Source organism: Halyomorpha halys, unplaced genomic scaffold, assembly GCF_000696795.3.
Source record: "Halyomorpha halys isolate HHAL.00 unplaced genomic scaffold, Hhal_1.1 Scaffold577.1, whole genome shotgun sequence".
NCBI lineage: Eukaryota > Metazoa > Arthropoda > Insecta > Hemiptera > Pentatomidae > Halyomorpha > Halyomorpha halys.
In genome coordinates, this window is record NW_027113760.1 from 217,155 (window position 1) to 231,590 (window position 14,436).

The 14,436-nt window shown below is 29.7% G+C and overlaps 1 protein-coding gene and 1 long non-coding RNA gene across 2 annotated transcripts in view; one reads left to right on the forward strand and one right to left on the reverse strand.

The window, feature by feature from the left end:
- The window catches only part of LOC106684390 (uncharacterized), a 46,237-nt gene that overhangs the window by 29,590 nt on the left and 2,211 nt on the right, over positions 1–14,436 (reverse strand). Inside the window, exon 2 of the long non-coding RNA XR_001343696.2 lies at positions 10,861–11,012. This is a non-coding gene — a long non-coding RNA (uncharacterized lncRNA). The remainder of the gene's footprint in view (positions 1–10,860; positions 11,013–14,436) is intronic.
- The window catches only part of DNApol-epsilon255 (DNA polymerase epsilon catalytic subunit 1), a 38,169-nt gene that overhangs the window by 8,561 nt on the left and 15,172 nt on the right, over positions 1–14,436 (forward strand). The window contains exons 12-20 of the mRNA XM_014426437.2: positions 2,165–2,457; positions 4,767–4,915; positions 8,572–8,809; positions 9,721–9,923; positions 10,003–10,153; positions 11,313–11,527; positions 13,137–13,320; positions 13,404–13,538; positions 13,684–13,863. Coding sequence (XP_014281923.1) covers positions 2,165–2,457; positions 4,767–4,915; positions 8,572–8,809; positions 9,721–9,923; positions 10,003–10,153; positions 11,313–11,527; positions 13,137–13,320; positions 13,404–13,538; positions 13,684–13,863 — 1,748 coding nt within the window. The remainder of the gene's footprint in view (positions 1–2,164; positions 2,458–4,766; positions 4,916–8,571; positions 8,810–9,720; positions 9,924–10,002; positions 10,154–11,312; positions 11,528–13,136; positions 13,321–13,403; positions 13,539–13,683; positions 13,864–14,436) is intronic.

A 14,436-nucleotide genomic window follows, 5' to 3' on the forward strand; every position in this document is an offset into this window, starting at 1 on the left:
CATCTTTGCAAAATCAACCCTAACTGAATCAGAGTTAAGATTTATCCTTTGAAGATATATGTAATATTGGGGTCACTTCAAGACTGCTGGTTCCTTCCAAAGAGCCTTTTGTTCAAAGACCAATGCAGTGATGAGACACAAAGGCATGAATTAGCCAGAGCCTACCATGCTATCTCGTTATGAGATTGATACACACTGTGTTAATAACAATTTCTGATAATTTCTCATACTTTTTACCTCTTGAATAAGACTTGAAGTTAGAGCTTTGTGATTTATATATTTATGCATTAATAGCGCACTAATTTATTTTGACTATTTTATTTTCAATATAAATTTCTAAGAAAAAAAAGAAATGTACTGTCCTAGCTTCCACCTGCTATAATCGTTCTGGGTTCTGCTGCCTTTAAGAATTTTTACACTCCTTCAATTTATTTCTATTATCAAAGTTACTTTTTGAAGCATATAAATTTATTTACTGATGTAGTATTTTATTTTACAAACCTCAGGGATTTTCCAGGGGAGTCCATTCAAAGTGTTAAAAAGAAAAAATATTAGTAGCACTACACTTCAACTTTAGGAATTTTGCTTAAATCTTTCTATTTTTGATAAGTTTCATCAGCGTTCTATCCTAGTTCAGTGACTCTGTGCAATATCAATAAGTATTTAACAGTTCTTCCCAAGTAAATGTACATAGTGATCAGCAGAGCAATCAGAACTGAGGAGAGAAAAGGCTTCTTGAAAATTGTTCTGGATTCTTTCCCTTCAAAAAATGACTGATAAAATAAAAAAACTTAGAGTCAAATCTCAAGACTGAGAAGAAAAACTCCTAGAATTACTGGCTCTATGTTGTTCATTTGTTCAATGGCATAAAACTTTACTAGTCTTAAATTCCATATATTTCTTTATACTTGCTTATTATATTTTCCTCCCTTTCTATTTTACTAAAACTATACATTTGAATGAAACGGGTAATGGATTTGTTATCTGTTCAATATTCAGAAATATCACTCTGATGAAACTTTGAAAATTCAAATATTAATTCTATTGTTCTATTATCGTTGTTTAGGGTTTTTATATGTTAGGGTTTAATCCAAAACTACTGAGGTGTGGTGTGAAGTATGGCCATTCCTGAAAAATTGGCTGATTTTCTTATTGTTACTACAATACTGACATTTCTGTGGAATTGACTTTGTGGTAAGGTAGGAATGAGTAAATCTCATATGAGCTATTCACAATTTAGTCAGTATGACCTCTCTATAACATTTACAGCTGGAGGTACTCCAGAGCATAAAAGGAATACCTCCAACCATAAATGTTGTAGAGAGGTTGTACTGAACAGGCTGTTAATAGATCATATGAGATTTACTCATTCTTACCTCACCACAAAGCCAATTCCACAGAAATGTCAGTATTGTAGTAACAATTAGAAAATATCAGTCAATTTTTCAGGAATAGCCATACTTCACACGACACCTCAGTATTTTTGGATTAAACACTGAAATATCAAAAACCTCCAGCTGTAAATATTGTAGAAAGGAGGTCGTACTGTCTAAGCTGTGAAAAGATCATATGAGATTTACTGCGAGATTTGCGGGGGTTCTGGTTTGATGCCGGTCTGCGTGGATAGGCTTTTATTTGGTGGCATTTCCACAGAATGAAAACTTGTCCTTCCCAGTCTGGTTAGAATAGGGTGCTAACCTTTAGTATATTTGACCCTAAGTAAATTAAGTCCAAATTCTTCTATAACCAGAGAAAAGAGAGAAGGGCTAACCACATATTCCTGAGATACCTCCTTGATCTGCATGTGTTCCTGAGAATGTTCACATCCAAATCATAGCCTAAAATGCCAATACGTCAGAAATTGTTGGATAAATTTGAATATTTGTCCTCTGATTCCTATAGACGATAATATATGTAGTATAATGACATGATTTGTATTTCCTTTCATTATCAATACATTATAAATGTTTGTTTTTTTATAAACAAACATTATACATTTTACCTATGACATTTCATGGTACTGTAGATATTGTAGGTTATAACTGATAACTTTATAAACTTTTTTGACTGTAGTTGAAGATGAGATTTAACTGGATTTGTAATTGAAATGTATTTATATATATTGATAACATTAGTAATGATGTTAATAATAGTCATTTTATAGTGCCAGCGACTCGTAATGAGTTTCATAGAATTCAGCAACAATTGGAAATGGAGAAATTTCCACCTGAGTTCCCTGGTGGTCCACCTAGAGCTTTTCACCAGTTATCAAAAGAGGAACAAGCTGCTGTTGAGAAGAAACGTTTAACAGATTATTGTAGAAAGGCTTACAAGAAAACTAAAGTTACTAGATTAGAAGAACGTGTTACTACGATTTGCCAGAAAGAGAATTCTTTTTATGTTGACACTGTGAGAGCTTTTCGAGATAGAAGATACGAATATAAGGGTCTTTGTAAGGTATCATTTTAAAATTACTGTTTTAAAATTTTAAATCTTTATATTTAACTTATTTATTGTGGTCACATAACTATAGGTGAGATGTAATCAATTTTTTTGTAACTTTTTAGAAAGTGCTAAAAGCTAGAAAATTAAAAAATATAACTAGTGGAAAAAAATAGAAACGCTATTGTTTTTTAACACAACTACCTAATGATAGCCTTTCAGGGGAGGGTGATGAGTTAGCAATGTATCTAATTAATATTGTTTTGTATATACATCTAAATTATAATCTGAAATAATCACATTGGATTTTTTAAATAAAAGGTTGTCTTTTTTTTTTTTAATGTTTTAAAGACTGAATACAGTGAAGTCTCACTTATACGAAACATTCAGTTATGCGAAGAATTTCTCAATGCCGTGCAAAAACCCCCGAATTGTGTGTATGTAATTAACCATTTATATGAAACTTAGTTATACGAAACATTCAGTTATACAAAGGAAAGTTTGGACCCGCTTTATGCACATATTAGTAAATTTTATTCAGTTCTATGAATTTTTGTCTCTTCCGTGGCAAGACAAAGGACGAAAAATACCGTGAAAAACGAAACAGTAAACAACTTTTTTCCGTAAATAACATCCGGTCCCAATGACTCTTTATGTTTATATTCTACTCCCTAATGTATAATAATAAGATCAGACGATTCCGATTCATCATGACGAAGATCCTTTGCCTCTTCCATTTTTGCAGAAGCTCTTGAAGCATTTGAAGTTGTAAAACGTTTTATATATGCGAAAGAAATTAGCGAGAAGGAATCTAACACCTTAACAGAATGCGAAAGAATGATGTATTCAGCCAAAAGCAACATGAAACAAACAAACATTGAAGTAATACCAACACAATTTTTTTGTCAAAAATTAAAAAATTAGGATTAAAGATAAATTAAATTTTTATACAATAAATAATTTTTTTTTCTCTTTACTTTGTTTTTCTTTCAATTGCATACAACATATGTATAAGTACCTACTAATTACGAGAAAAAAATTCTCAAAAATATACATACATAATATGTATTTCACTTACACGAAATATTCACTTATACAAAGAATTTTTGGTACCCCCTCATATTCGTATAACTGAGACTTCACTGTATCTGCTTGTAGTTTATGTGAAAACTAAGGGCCAATTTAAATTAATGAACAAAAACTTGTACCACTACAACCCATGAAGGGTGAAAGTTTTGTAAGGAGGTGAGTTGATGAGTATCAAGCTTTACCATCAGGTTTTCCTCCAATTATAGTTGGATACCGGGCCTGAGAGATGGGTACACAGTGCTTGTTACAAGATTGTTAATTATCTATCTTAGCCAGTTTGGATGCCGGTTATACAACTGCTTTCTTGAGGTTTGTCGAGCTGTAACAGTTATAATATTTTTATTTCAAATTTCTTTCTTTATAAGTATTCTATTTGGGTCTGTCAGCATGATTTATGTTCTTGTTTTAGCAGTATTTTTTCTTTTACCATCACCCATTCCTCAGTATGTTCAGTGGTTCATTTGTTTTGATAAAACAGTTTCGCGAAACCAAATAATGTTCTTTTCTAACTTAATTAATGTGGTACCAGTATCTTTGTGGTAATATCCTTAAAATTGAAAAATGGTAATGTACAGAAAGTTTTTGGGGATAACTAGATAACTCTAAAAACTGTTAACTATTTAAATACTCAGTTATTATGAGACACTACAGTTATCACAGTATGTTAGTTCGTTTTAATTTTAATATATTTTATGAAATAGGTTCATTTTAAACATCAATAGATTTTTTTTTGTTTTTTTTATGTCGATAGCTCATTGCACAGTTTGGTTGTCAAACAACAAACTGATATCTACTGCACTAGTGCTTGATATGAATTATCTTCTAAAAGTTGATATTGGTCCTCATCTACCTGGGAATGTTTGTTTCATCACCAATTAATATTTGCCCATTACAAAAGGTGTTCAGACATCTAAGGAGTGATCAGTCTGGGTTATGCTTAACTTTTTAGTATTCATTACCTCAGTTGGCTATCCCACTTCCTAGAAGACCCTACTTAACTTAAGTTATTGTGTTGCTTAAGCTACTTTTGTTTTACTGAAAACGTTTTTTTTAACAGAGTTGAAACAGCTTGAAGTAATACCAAAACTATTAAGATTCAGACCATAATTTATGTAAACCTATTTCTTGCAAGTTAATAATTGATTTAATATTTGAATTAACCTTCTGCAAATTATCTCAGGCTCCATATATACAGGATAATGATTGCCTCTTATATTTTTCTTTGTTCCTTATAGGTTGCTAAGAAGCAAGTAAATGAAGCTGTTGCTAAAGGTGATGCAGCAGAAATCAAATCTGCCAAGAATCGAGAAATATTGTATGATTCTTTACAGTTGGCCCATAAATGTATTTTGAACTCTTTCTATGGATATGTCATGCGTAGAGGGTAGGTTAAAAACAATTAATCAATAATCAAGCCAAATGAATGGTAGTTTGTAAATATTGTATTAATTTGTATACTCACTGATATGAGTGCAGTTACTAAAGTTGGAATCTCTTTGAGAAATTAAGAGAACAACTTTTAATATTATCTCATTTTATCTGTGCATTACCTTCACATTATTTTGTAAACATTAAGGGCATTTTGTAGTCTTAAATGATAAAACTAATGGGTACAATTACAAAATAATCTGATATACACCATCCCATTCACATGAAAAGGTAGAGAAGTCAGAAAATCATAAGAGAAAAATTTTATATAATCTGCTCTTGACAAAACTTAACAACAATGTAAAAAGTTATTAATATGTGTCGGGTCCTTCTCAAATGAAAGTCAAATCAGAATTATTTTTTTTACAATTGAATGTTCAAATTATACTTTGTGAAAATTCTGCAATAATCTTTAGTCCATTTTAAATGGAATAAAACCACTATCAGACTCATCATGGTTATTATTTATTTATTTATGAAATCCTATAGTTAGAAAAACATTATTTTTTTTGCTATGGGGAGAATCCTTTCGTTTTTGTTATTTTTCACACATTTAATATAATCAGCAATATTATTTTCTTATTATAAATATTAAAAACCTAGTGATTGTTATATAATAGCCTTTGATTCGAAACATAGCAAAGGCAGAAAACGAAAATCCACAAAGTAATTTTTTTTTTTATTCTTAGTGCACTTTGACAAGAACCTTGGATACTTCTAATATTTTTTGACCTAGTTTCACAAAAACAGTTTCATTTAAATTGGTGATCCCACCTCTGTAGCATTCTCTTGTAAGTGAGGTGATTGCTGCTTGATATTCATCATAAAAGTTTTCCTACTAGAATGGCCATTTTTCAATTATAAAAAATGTATAACATTAAAGAATCAGGACTTCCAATTAAAAAAAAAATTACCAATAATTAAAGCTCAAACTTCAATTAAATAAAAAAATTATCATAAATTCATTCATTTATATTATTATTTTCATACAAAAATTATTTAATGTCTCCCAAAATAAATATGAATCCATCAGCTATCTCATACTTTTGCAAGATTAGAGTCAATATTTTCATAGTTGTTCCTCTCCTCAATTTATTTCTCTGTGTTGCTGAAGTTTTCCACTACTTTTATTTTTATTAGCCATTTAATGTAAACAATCCAATTTTTTTTTGTACTTAAATGTTTAAAAAATTAGAGCTTTATTTAGATCATGTCTAGCTTAATCCTAGTCACTAAGGCACAGTGAACTGAATTAAAAATTTTGTATAAAAAAAAAACTTAAATCAGTTTTAATTTATTTTGTCACTCTATAATGAAATTATGATGTACAAGTCAAGGCGGATCTACATGTTGGCCGCCTGCCACGAATTGGAGACTTGTAAAATGCTCGATAAACAAAGGAACCGTCCGAGCGGACCATCCACATGTCAGTGTTTTCCAGAGAGCCAAGCATGGTGGATGTGTAAGTGTTTTCAGCCATTGCACTGGGATTATATTATTTTTATTACAAAAAAAAAAGAAGATGAAATAAAATTAAATATAAAACTTATTATAACCAGTAACAACAAACAACTTTAACCTCCTAACAGCTCTCAGTTGCAACTGAACAAAGAACAATGGTGGAGATGCTACATGATCACTCTCACGAACTCCCTTTGATCTGTGTCCAAAAAACTGTCTCTTGACGGATCAGCAACAAGCTTAACCCAACTCGTAGCAGTCAAGCCAAGTCACCAATCCACATGCTCACGCATGCCTGAGTTTGCCATGGCTTGGCCAACATGTAGATCCGCCTTAAAAAGAAAAAGCCAAATCTGAATGGATAACTGGAGAGAAATGCTTTATTCATTCAAATACATCGGGTTGCTACATTACACAGCATACTAATCAATCCGTGATCGGACATATATAAATTACATATTTTTACATGATATAGTAAAATAGAAAGAAAACATTTTTTTCCCCCACAGTTTTCTCTTGCAATCAATTTCAGTCTACACACTAAATACAAATATTTCAATTTATTCCTTTTTTCTTTCCCCTTCTTGTCCACTCCATTTCACAATTTTTATTTCATTTGATCGACAAATTCACTCTCCCTAATTCCCCCTCTCAGATTCACCCCAGTGACCCGCTAAACAAATTCACTGTTAGATAGCGATGTGAGATCAAACCAGAGAAATACTAGTCACAGCAGTAGATCAGTTTGTAGTAAAACAAACAAATAAATATATTTTACCAAAACAAAACTAATACATAATATTATATTTAAAGGAAAATATAATAAAAAGTTTGTTAAGAGAAATACTTGATTGGATACATAAGTAAAAAAATAAATAAATAAAAATGATAATAAAATAATTTAATGAATAAATAAGTTAAAACACACAAATCGACAGGTCCACCTACTAAAATAAATAAATAAAACAATGAATAATCTAGGTAATAATCAGGTGATGATGTATGATCCCCAGGGAGTCCAAAATAATATTTTCCGCATTTTTTCATATATTTCCTTTTTTTCAATAATCAATGAAATAATAAAATTAGTTAAGAATTTGTTTGTTGTCTAAAGATTATATTCACTGAAGGTAATGTAATATTGTAGATTATTATGTTGGTAAATAAAATTAAAAAAAAAAAAAAAATACTATAAATTAACACTTGAACTTCTTTATCGATGTGAGACGACACTGCCTGAAAGCAAATTCTCATAGAGGAGTTAGTAGTTGAGGTGAGAGACTTTTTCACAGTGAGTTGTAATAATTTTTTCCATTTCTTGTGAGTGTAGCAAATAAAATTGGAAACATAAAATAAAATTAGGTATTAGAAAGTGCAAAGCTTTGATATTATTCTCATCTGATGTATTTAAATTTGCTATTTAGCAGTTTATATGCTTCTTCACTCAAGGATCCTTCTTGAAAATTGCATTTCTTATTATTTCTCTTCCACGAATTAATATTTTGTGAATAGGAGGCATTTTAAACCATTCATATTGATTTACATAAGTACATCCCATTTTACAAACAGGTCCAAATATTTCTGTTGACTGGAACTTGCTGTGTAAAAAGTAACAGTATGCTGAATTTTTAATTAAATCTTTAGAAATATAACCTACACGTTTAATAATCTTGTATCTCTTTTATGATTGATTTAGAGCTATAATTTTAAAGTGATTTATAATAAATAAAAATTTTTGTTTTAGTGGTTACATACTTTTAATAGCTTACATTTTAGCATAAAACCTATACTCCCTAATGAATAAACGTATATGTAAACAGAGAAAATAATTTGCTTTTGTTTTAACTTGTCTTGCTGAATTTTTTGTGTAAACAATCGAGATCATTCCTCACGTTTTATATCATTGTGTCATCTAGTTTGGAAAACGATTTCCATTTAAGTATTAAAAATTTGAATATTTTCATTCTAAACTCACTATTTGGCCCACTGTGTGGTTGGACAGACATAAGTTACCATTATGTATCTGACAAATAAAAGGAAATAGCGACATTACAATTCTTTAAATATTTTACTAATTTTGAGCAGTCATGATTTCTATCACAACAGTTTTAATAAATACTTGAGTAAATAAAAATCAATTACTATTTACAGAGCCAGATGGTACAGTATGGAAATGGCTGGGATTGTTTGTTTTACTGGAGCAAATATTATAACTAAGGCAAGGGAAATTATAGATCAGGTCGGAAGACCGTTGGAATTAGATACAGATGGTATCTGGTGTTTACTGCCTGCATCGTTTCCTGAAAATTATGTTATTCATACAAATAAACCTGGAAAGGCCAAAGTTACGATTTCCTTCCCTAATGCTGTTCTTAATTCAATGGTTAAGGTAAATTTTAAGTTTAATTCTTTATTGTTGATATAAAGTTTATTATTGTTGAAAAATAATGTTGCAACTTTAGCTTTTAATTTTCTTTTCATCTTAAATATTTTGGGGTTAGAAGTTAAACATTTTAGAATGAAAATTTGGAATTATAATTGCTTAATTTATCCTAATTTTTGGAATTTTATTCTTGGTGGATGGTGAATGGCAAAGAAAGAAGTGTTAAAGGCTGTTTCAAACTGCATTGCGTAAATAAAAATTATGATTATTTCAAATTAAGGTCCTAAGAATAAAAAATTCAAGAAATAGTCCATTAAATCGTGAACTGCAATTAGAATGAATAGATGAATTAAGCAGAAAGTGTTCATTCCTAGTAACTGGCAGTTAAAAGTGCGTTGCCTAACAACACAGGGAATCCAGCTTCATCTTGAAGATTGAAGTCCAGACTAACTATCCAAGATATTCTGATATAAGATTAATGTTATAAAAATCAAATGTTAGATAAATAGGCAATGTTTGAAGAATTTATTTGGCTCAAATTGTAATAAATTTAATGTATTTTTAATAAGCTAACCATAAAATTTTATGTTGGAGGCATAGTTTAAGAGGTATTGACTGGAAATTGAAAATAGTACCAACATTTTAATGTTTTTTGGCTGTTAGGCAGCTTGCACTGGTCTTTCTAAATAGAAAATTTGATTTTTTACTAATAACTTCAGTGTAAAAACCATATTACTAAAAATAATAACTACTTGACCTTTGGTAAGGTCTTTATTATATCTATATTGACTGGACTAATTAGGTTAGCTCTGAATGTTTATTAAATTATGTTGTATGATTTTTTATATTGTTTTATGTAGGAAGTAGTATATTGAAACTTTTCATTTGACTCATTTAAGTTAATTTTTCTTTTGTAGGAACATTTTACAAACCATGTGTATCATGAACTTGTAGACAAAGAGAATATTGTTTATGAAATTAGAAGTGAAAATTCAATTTTCTTTGAAGTAGATGGACCATACAAAGCCATGGTTTTGCCAGCTTCGAAAGAAGAGGGTAAACGGTTAAAAAAGCGATACGCTGTGTTCAATTTTGATGGGTCATTAGCTGAATTGAAAGGGTATACAGCAATTTAAGGGACTTTATTGTTCTTTTTTTTAATTTTATTTTCTTATTTCTTTAACTTTTATATTTTGTAGGTTTGAAGTGAAAAGAAGAGGTGAACTCCAATTGATTAAAATTTTTCAGTCATCAGTTTTTGATGCTTTCTTAAAAGGAGACAATTTGGAAAAATGTTATGAATCCGTTGCAAAAGTTGCTAATTACTGGCTTGATGTTTTGTACAGCAAGGTGCTCTTTTTTTGTTTAGCTAAAAGTTTGATTTTTAATGTAAATATATGATAATGTAAAATTTTGTATACAACTAGAAAAATTAGATTAACAAATGTTATTTGATACATAACAACATGTGCGAATAAGGATTTTTTTTTCATGAATACTGAAATTCATTCAGAATAATCTCTACATACTTTGATATTGTTCAATTTTGCAACAAAGGTTACATGGTTACTGCTTCCCACTAGTCTATCCTGATCACCTTTCACTATGAAAGCTCTTTTTGTGAGGTTTATTGTTGGGCATTTCAATTACAGACTTGGGAGTGACTGAAAACATTGGAGTTAAAAATATTATAATTGTTAATGTTTTCTATCTGAAGTCCCATTGTGTTTTGAAACATGAAAGAATGCTGAATAAACCACAGCCTTTTTTTTTTTTTTTTTACTGTGAAAGAAACTGATCCTGTTGACTGTTAAAGTCTCCACCTCATCTATAAGACAGGGTTAAGAAGTGACAACAGTTTTGAATGTTATAACTTCATAACAATTAACAATTAAAACCTCAAACTGAGAAGAAATATTGAACTCAAGGGGGACAAAAATATTAATAAAAAAAATCATTCACATTCAGATGATTGATCATTTTTAAAAAGTTCTGTAACTGTATTTCAATAGGTCAATCGCTTCCCTTGTACTTTTAATTACTAAGTTTCCACAAACCTGGTGTGCCTCGTCACCATTAGACTGATATCAACTATTTCCCCATTTTTCAAGCATCCAATTCCTCAGCCCCCTCTTCGAAATGCAGGAAAAGAGGTCCCCTCAATCCAGTGTCCCTTCATCTCCTTATTAAACCACACGTACCCATGGGGCTTGAAAAAAAAAAAACAAATCATTAAATTTCACTTAGAAAAACTTGTAAAAATAATTGAACCTAGGGATAACCTTTCTTCTTCTTTTTTTTTTTCATACTCATGTATAACTTTTTATTTATAAAAATATAATATATACGAAAGTCGCAAAATATTTGTTCAATTTTACAATATTCCTTGTATTGCTTATCTGAGACTTGATTAGGATGTTGCATTTGTTTATGTTTTATATTATATTGTATTACAAATTCATATATGTAAATGAGTATGTTTAAACTTTAATTTATGAATGTCTTTTAGGCCTGTAACATGCCAGATTCTGAGCTTTTTGAGCTTATTTCAGAGAACAGATCAATGAGTCGTAAGTTAGAAGATTATGGAGTTCAAAAGTCTACATCAATAAGCACTGCTAAAAGATTAGCTGAGTTCCTTGGTGATCAAATGGTAAAAGATGCTGGCTTAGCTTGCAAATATATTATATCTCGTAAACCAGAAGGATCACCCGTTACTGAAAGGTAAAGTATATTTATAACCATTATTTTAAAAAAAAATTATCTATAAATACAATTAGAATAAAATCTTTGAGTTAGGCCAAAAGGACAAATCCTACGAAATAAGTTGTCATGGTGCTTTTTGTTCGTGTAATAAGGTTAATTTTAGCCAGCTATAATACCATGTAACTTTTATTTCAGGTTTAAAAATTGAATTCTTTTTACTGTACTCGGTTATAGTTATGATGTTGTGGACTCTATTCTTGGTTTCAATTCTTTGAATGAAAAAAAACATTAGGATTCTTGTTATGGAGTTGATTGCCCCCATCATTAGTAGTCAGAGGATCTAAGAAAATCCTTTCAAGCTACTATACTCAGGAAAAATTTCATTTTAGTGTAGAAAGTAAATAATGATAAAAAAAATAAAAATAAATTAATATTTGTAATTAGCTTTTGGTAACCACTAGATTGGTCATTTTGTCAAGTTGCTCTACAAAATGGACATTATTAGGACTTGGGTACTTGTATAGAATACAAGCAATCATCAGTATTGGTGGCAGATATAAGAAACACTGCCCAGTTACGTTTTCTATCAGTTTTATTTTTACTTGGTTGATTGGTTACTTGTGTTATTATTTGTCATCTGTGTTGTTACATTTGTTCTGAATTTTTATTAAGAAAAATTATAAAATTTGGGAACTGTATAGAAGAAAACCCAATTAAGTATATCCATATTTAGGTCTTGACCTCTCATGCTGAGTCTGAAAGTAAAAGAGAAAGATGTTAATTGTGAACTTGAATAGTGCCAAAAATAAATCTGAGGATTGTATATTGTGTTATTTTTTTGGTTTTTGTCATTGCTCATTTGTTTACTGTAAATGGTGATTGTATGACTTGGGCAATAAACCCTTCAATAAATTAACACTAAAAGCATTGGTATTTTTTGTTTTTTTAAGAAAGAAAATAGAAACAATGTGTTTTAATGTTGTCCAAATAATTAAATTTAATGATTCTGTCTGGGTCAGACTAAATAGTCTATTTTGTCCAGGCTAGATGAAATAGTCCATTTATCCGTGTTGGACAAAATCATATCCGCCTTGGTTATTTATTATTACTCATTTTCAAATAAAAAATATTGTTTCAAGAAAAAACATTTAATTTGTAAAACTTTCATAAACTATAGAGAGGATATCAATATATTTTATTATTGGACAATTTTAATGAGAGCCTCCTGTTAAGCTGTATTTTTTAAATTGGTAGAAATCTTTTTAATAAGTTTAAAATTGATCACCTCTCATTTTTTAAGCCACAGATTATTTATATTATAAGTGGTTTTCATTGAAATTGAAAAAAAAAAGTCAGTTACAAGTTGATTATTTGAGACCTTAAAGATTATCTATTTATGAAGGTATCAATTTTTCTTGACATTTTCTCATTCTATAGCGAGTGATGTGTTAATGGTAAAACTGTTGGGTAATAAACCTTATTTTTACAATGCTTCAGTGAGAAATATGCAGAATTTTCAACAACTTTTACCTAATATACTACTGCTGTGGGAGCGTTAACTATTATTTCAAGCAAAAAGCATTGCTGAGTCAGCTATTGTTTAAATAATAATTATCTTAATTTTTAGAGCCATCCCTTTGGCGATTTTTCAAGCTGAAGATTCTGTCAAGAAACATTATTTGCGCAAATGGTTAAAAGATTCTTCACTGGCAGATATTGATATTAGACATGTATTAGATTGGAATTATTATATTGAAAGACTGGGAGGTGCCATTCAAAAAATTATTACAATACCAGCAGCTATGCAAGGGGTATGTTTTAAAGTAGTATTTTATGTTTTATTTTCTATATATCTTGCATTACTTGTAATAATACTTTTTTTGTTTATTTACAGCTCTCTAATCCAGTTCCCCGTGTCCGCCATCCTGAGTGGTTGCATAAAAAAATGCTTGAAAAAACTGATGTTTTGAAACAAAGAAAAATCAATGAACTTTTTACAGTTCTTCCAAGAAAGGAAATCAACCATGATGTAATTGATGTTTGTGTTAAGGTGGCTGTACTCTCTCAAGCATGTAAAAAGATTGATTATTCATGCTTAAGAGTGTGTAGCGACCATAATGTTACAACATGTAATGTGAAGATTTATTATTTTATTGATATATACTTCCTTTCAGGGCTCTTTTGATGAAGAAAAAACAGATGTACCTGATATAGAAGATTTAGATAATTCTAAATCAAAAAGTAATAATGTACCCGTCGTAAATAAAAGGAAACGAGAGGAGTCACCACAGAAAGTTGTTCATAAAACTTGGAGAGAGGCATTAGGAGCTCCACCCTCTTTTGGAGTGACCAAAGTATGAATTTTTGTAAAAATTTTAAATACAGTCAGTTCTTAACCTAGACCATCTTGACTTGTATCAATTCAGACTTGCAACAAAGAAAAATAAAAGAAGTAATTATTTAATTTTCGTAATCATCTAAAATGTGGATGATGGAATCGATTCCGTTGATTCCTAAATTTGATTATGTCTTGCCAATACCTAACCACCCCTAATGTAGAATATGAATAAATTTTATATCCATTTATAATATTATGCAATGCTATTTTCTCTTAAATATTTTTAATTTAATAATAATAATTTTTATTTTCACTTTGAAAGAATTTAATAATAATAAAAATATTGTATTATTGATCTTTCTTTTCTCCATTTATATTCAATTAGATTGACTTCTCATTAATTAATTAAAATTAAATGGCTTAGTGGACATATTTAGTAACCACAAATGTTAAAGATGTTTTTTTAAAAATATTTTGTGTTTTAATTTGTATCACTACCTTGGCCATTTTCTCCTTGATTAAGTTCCACAGTCTATCATTAAATTTATAATACTTTAACATTGACTGATTCAATAAACTAATGATATAT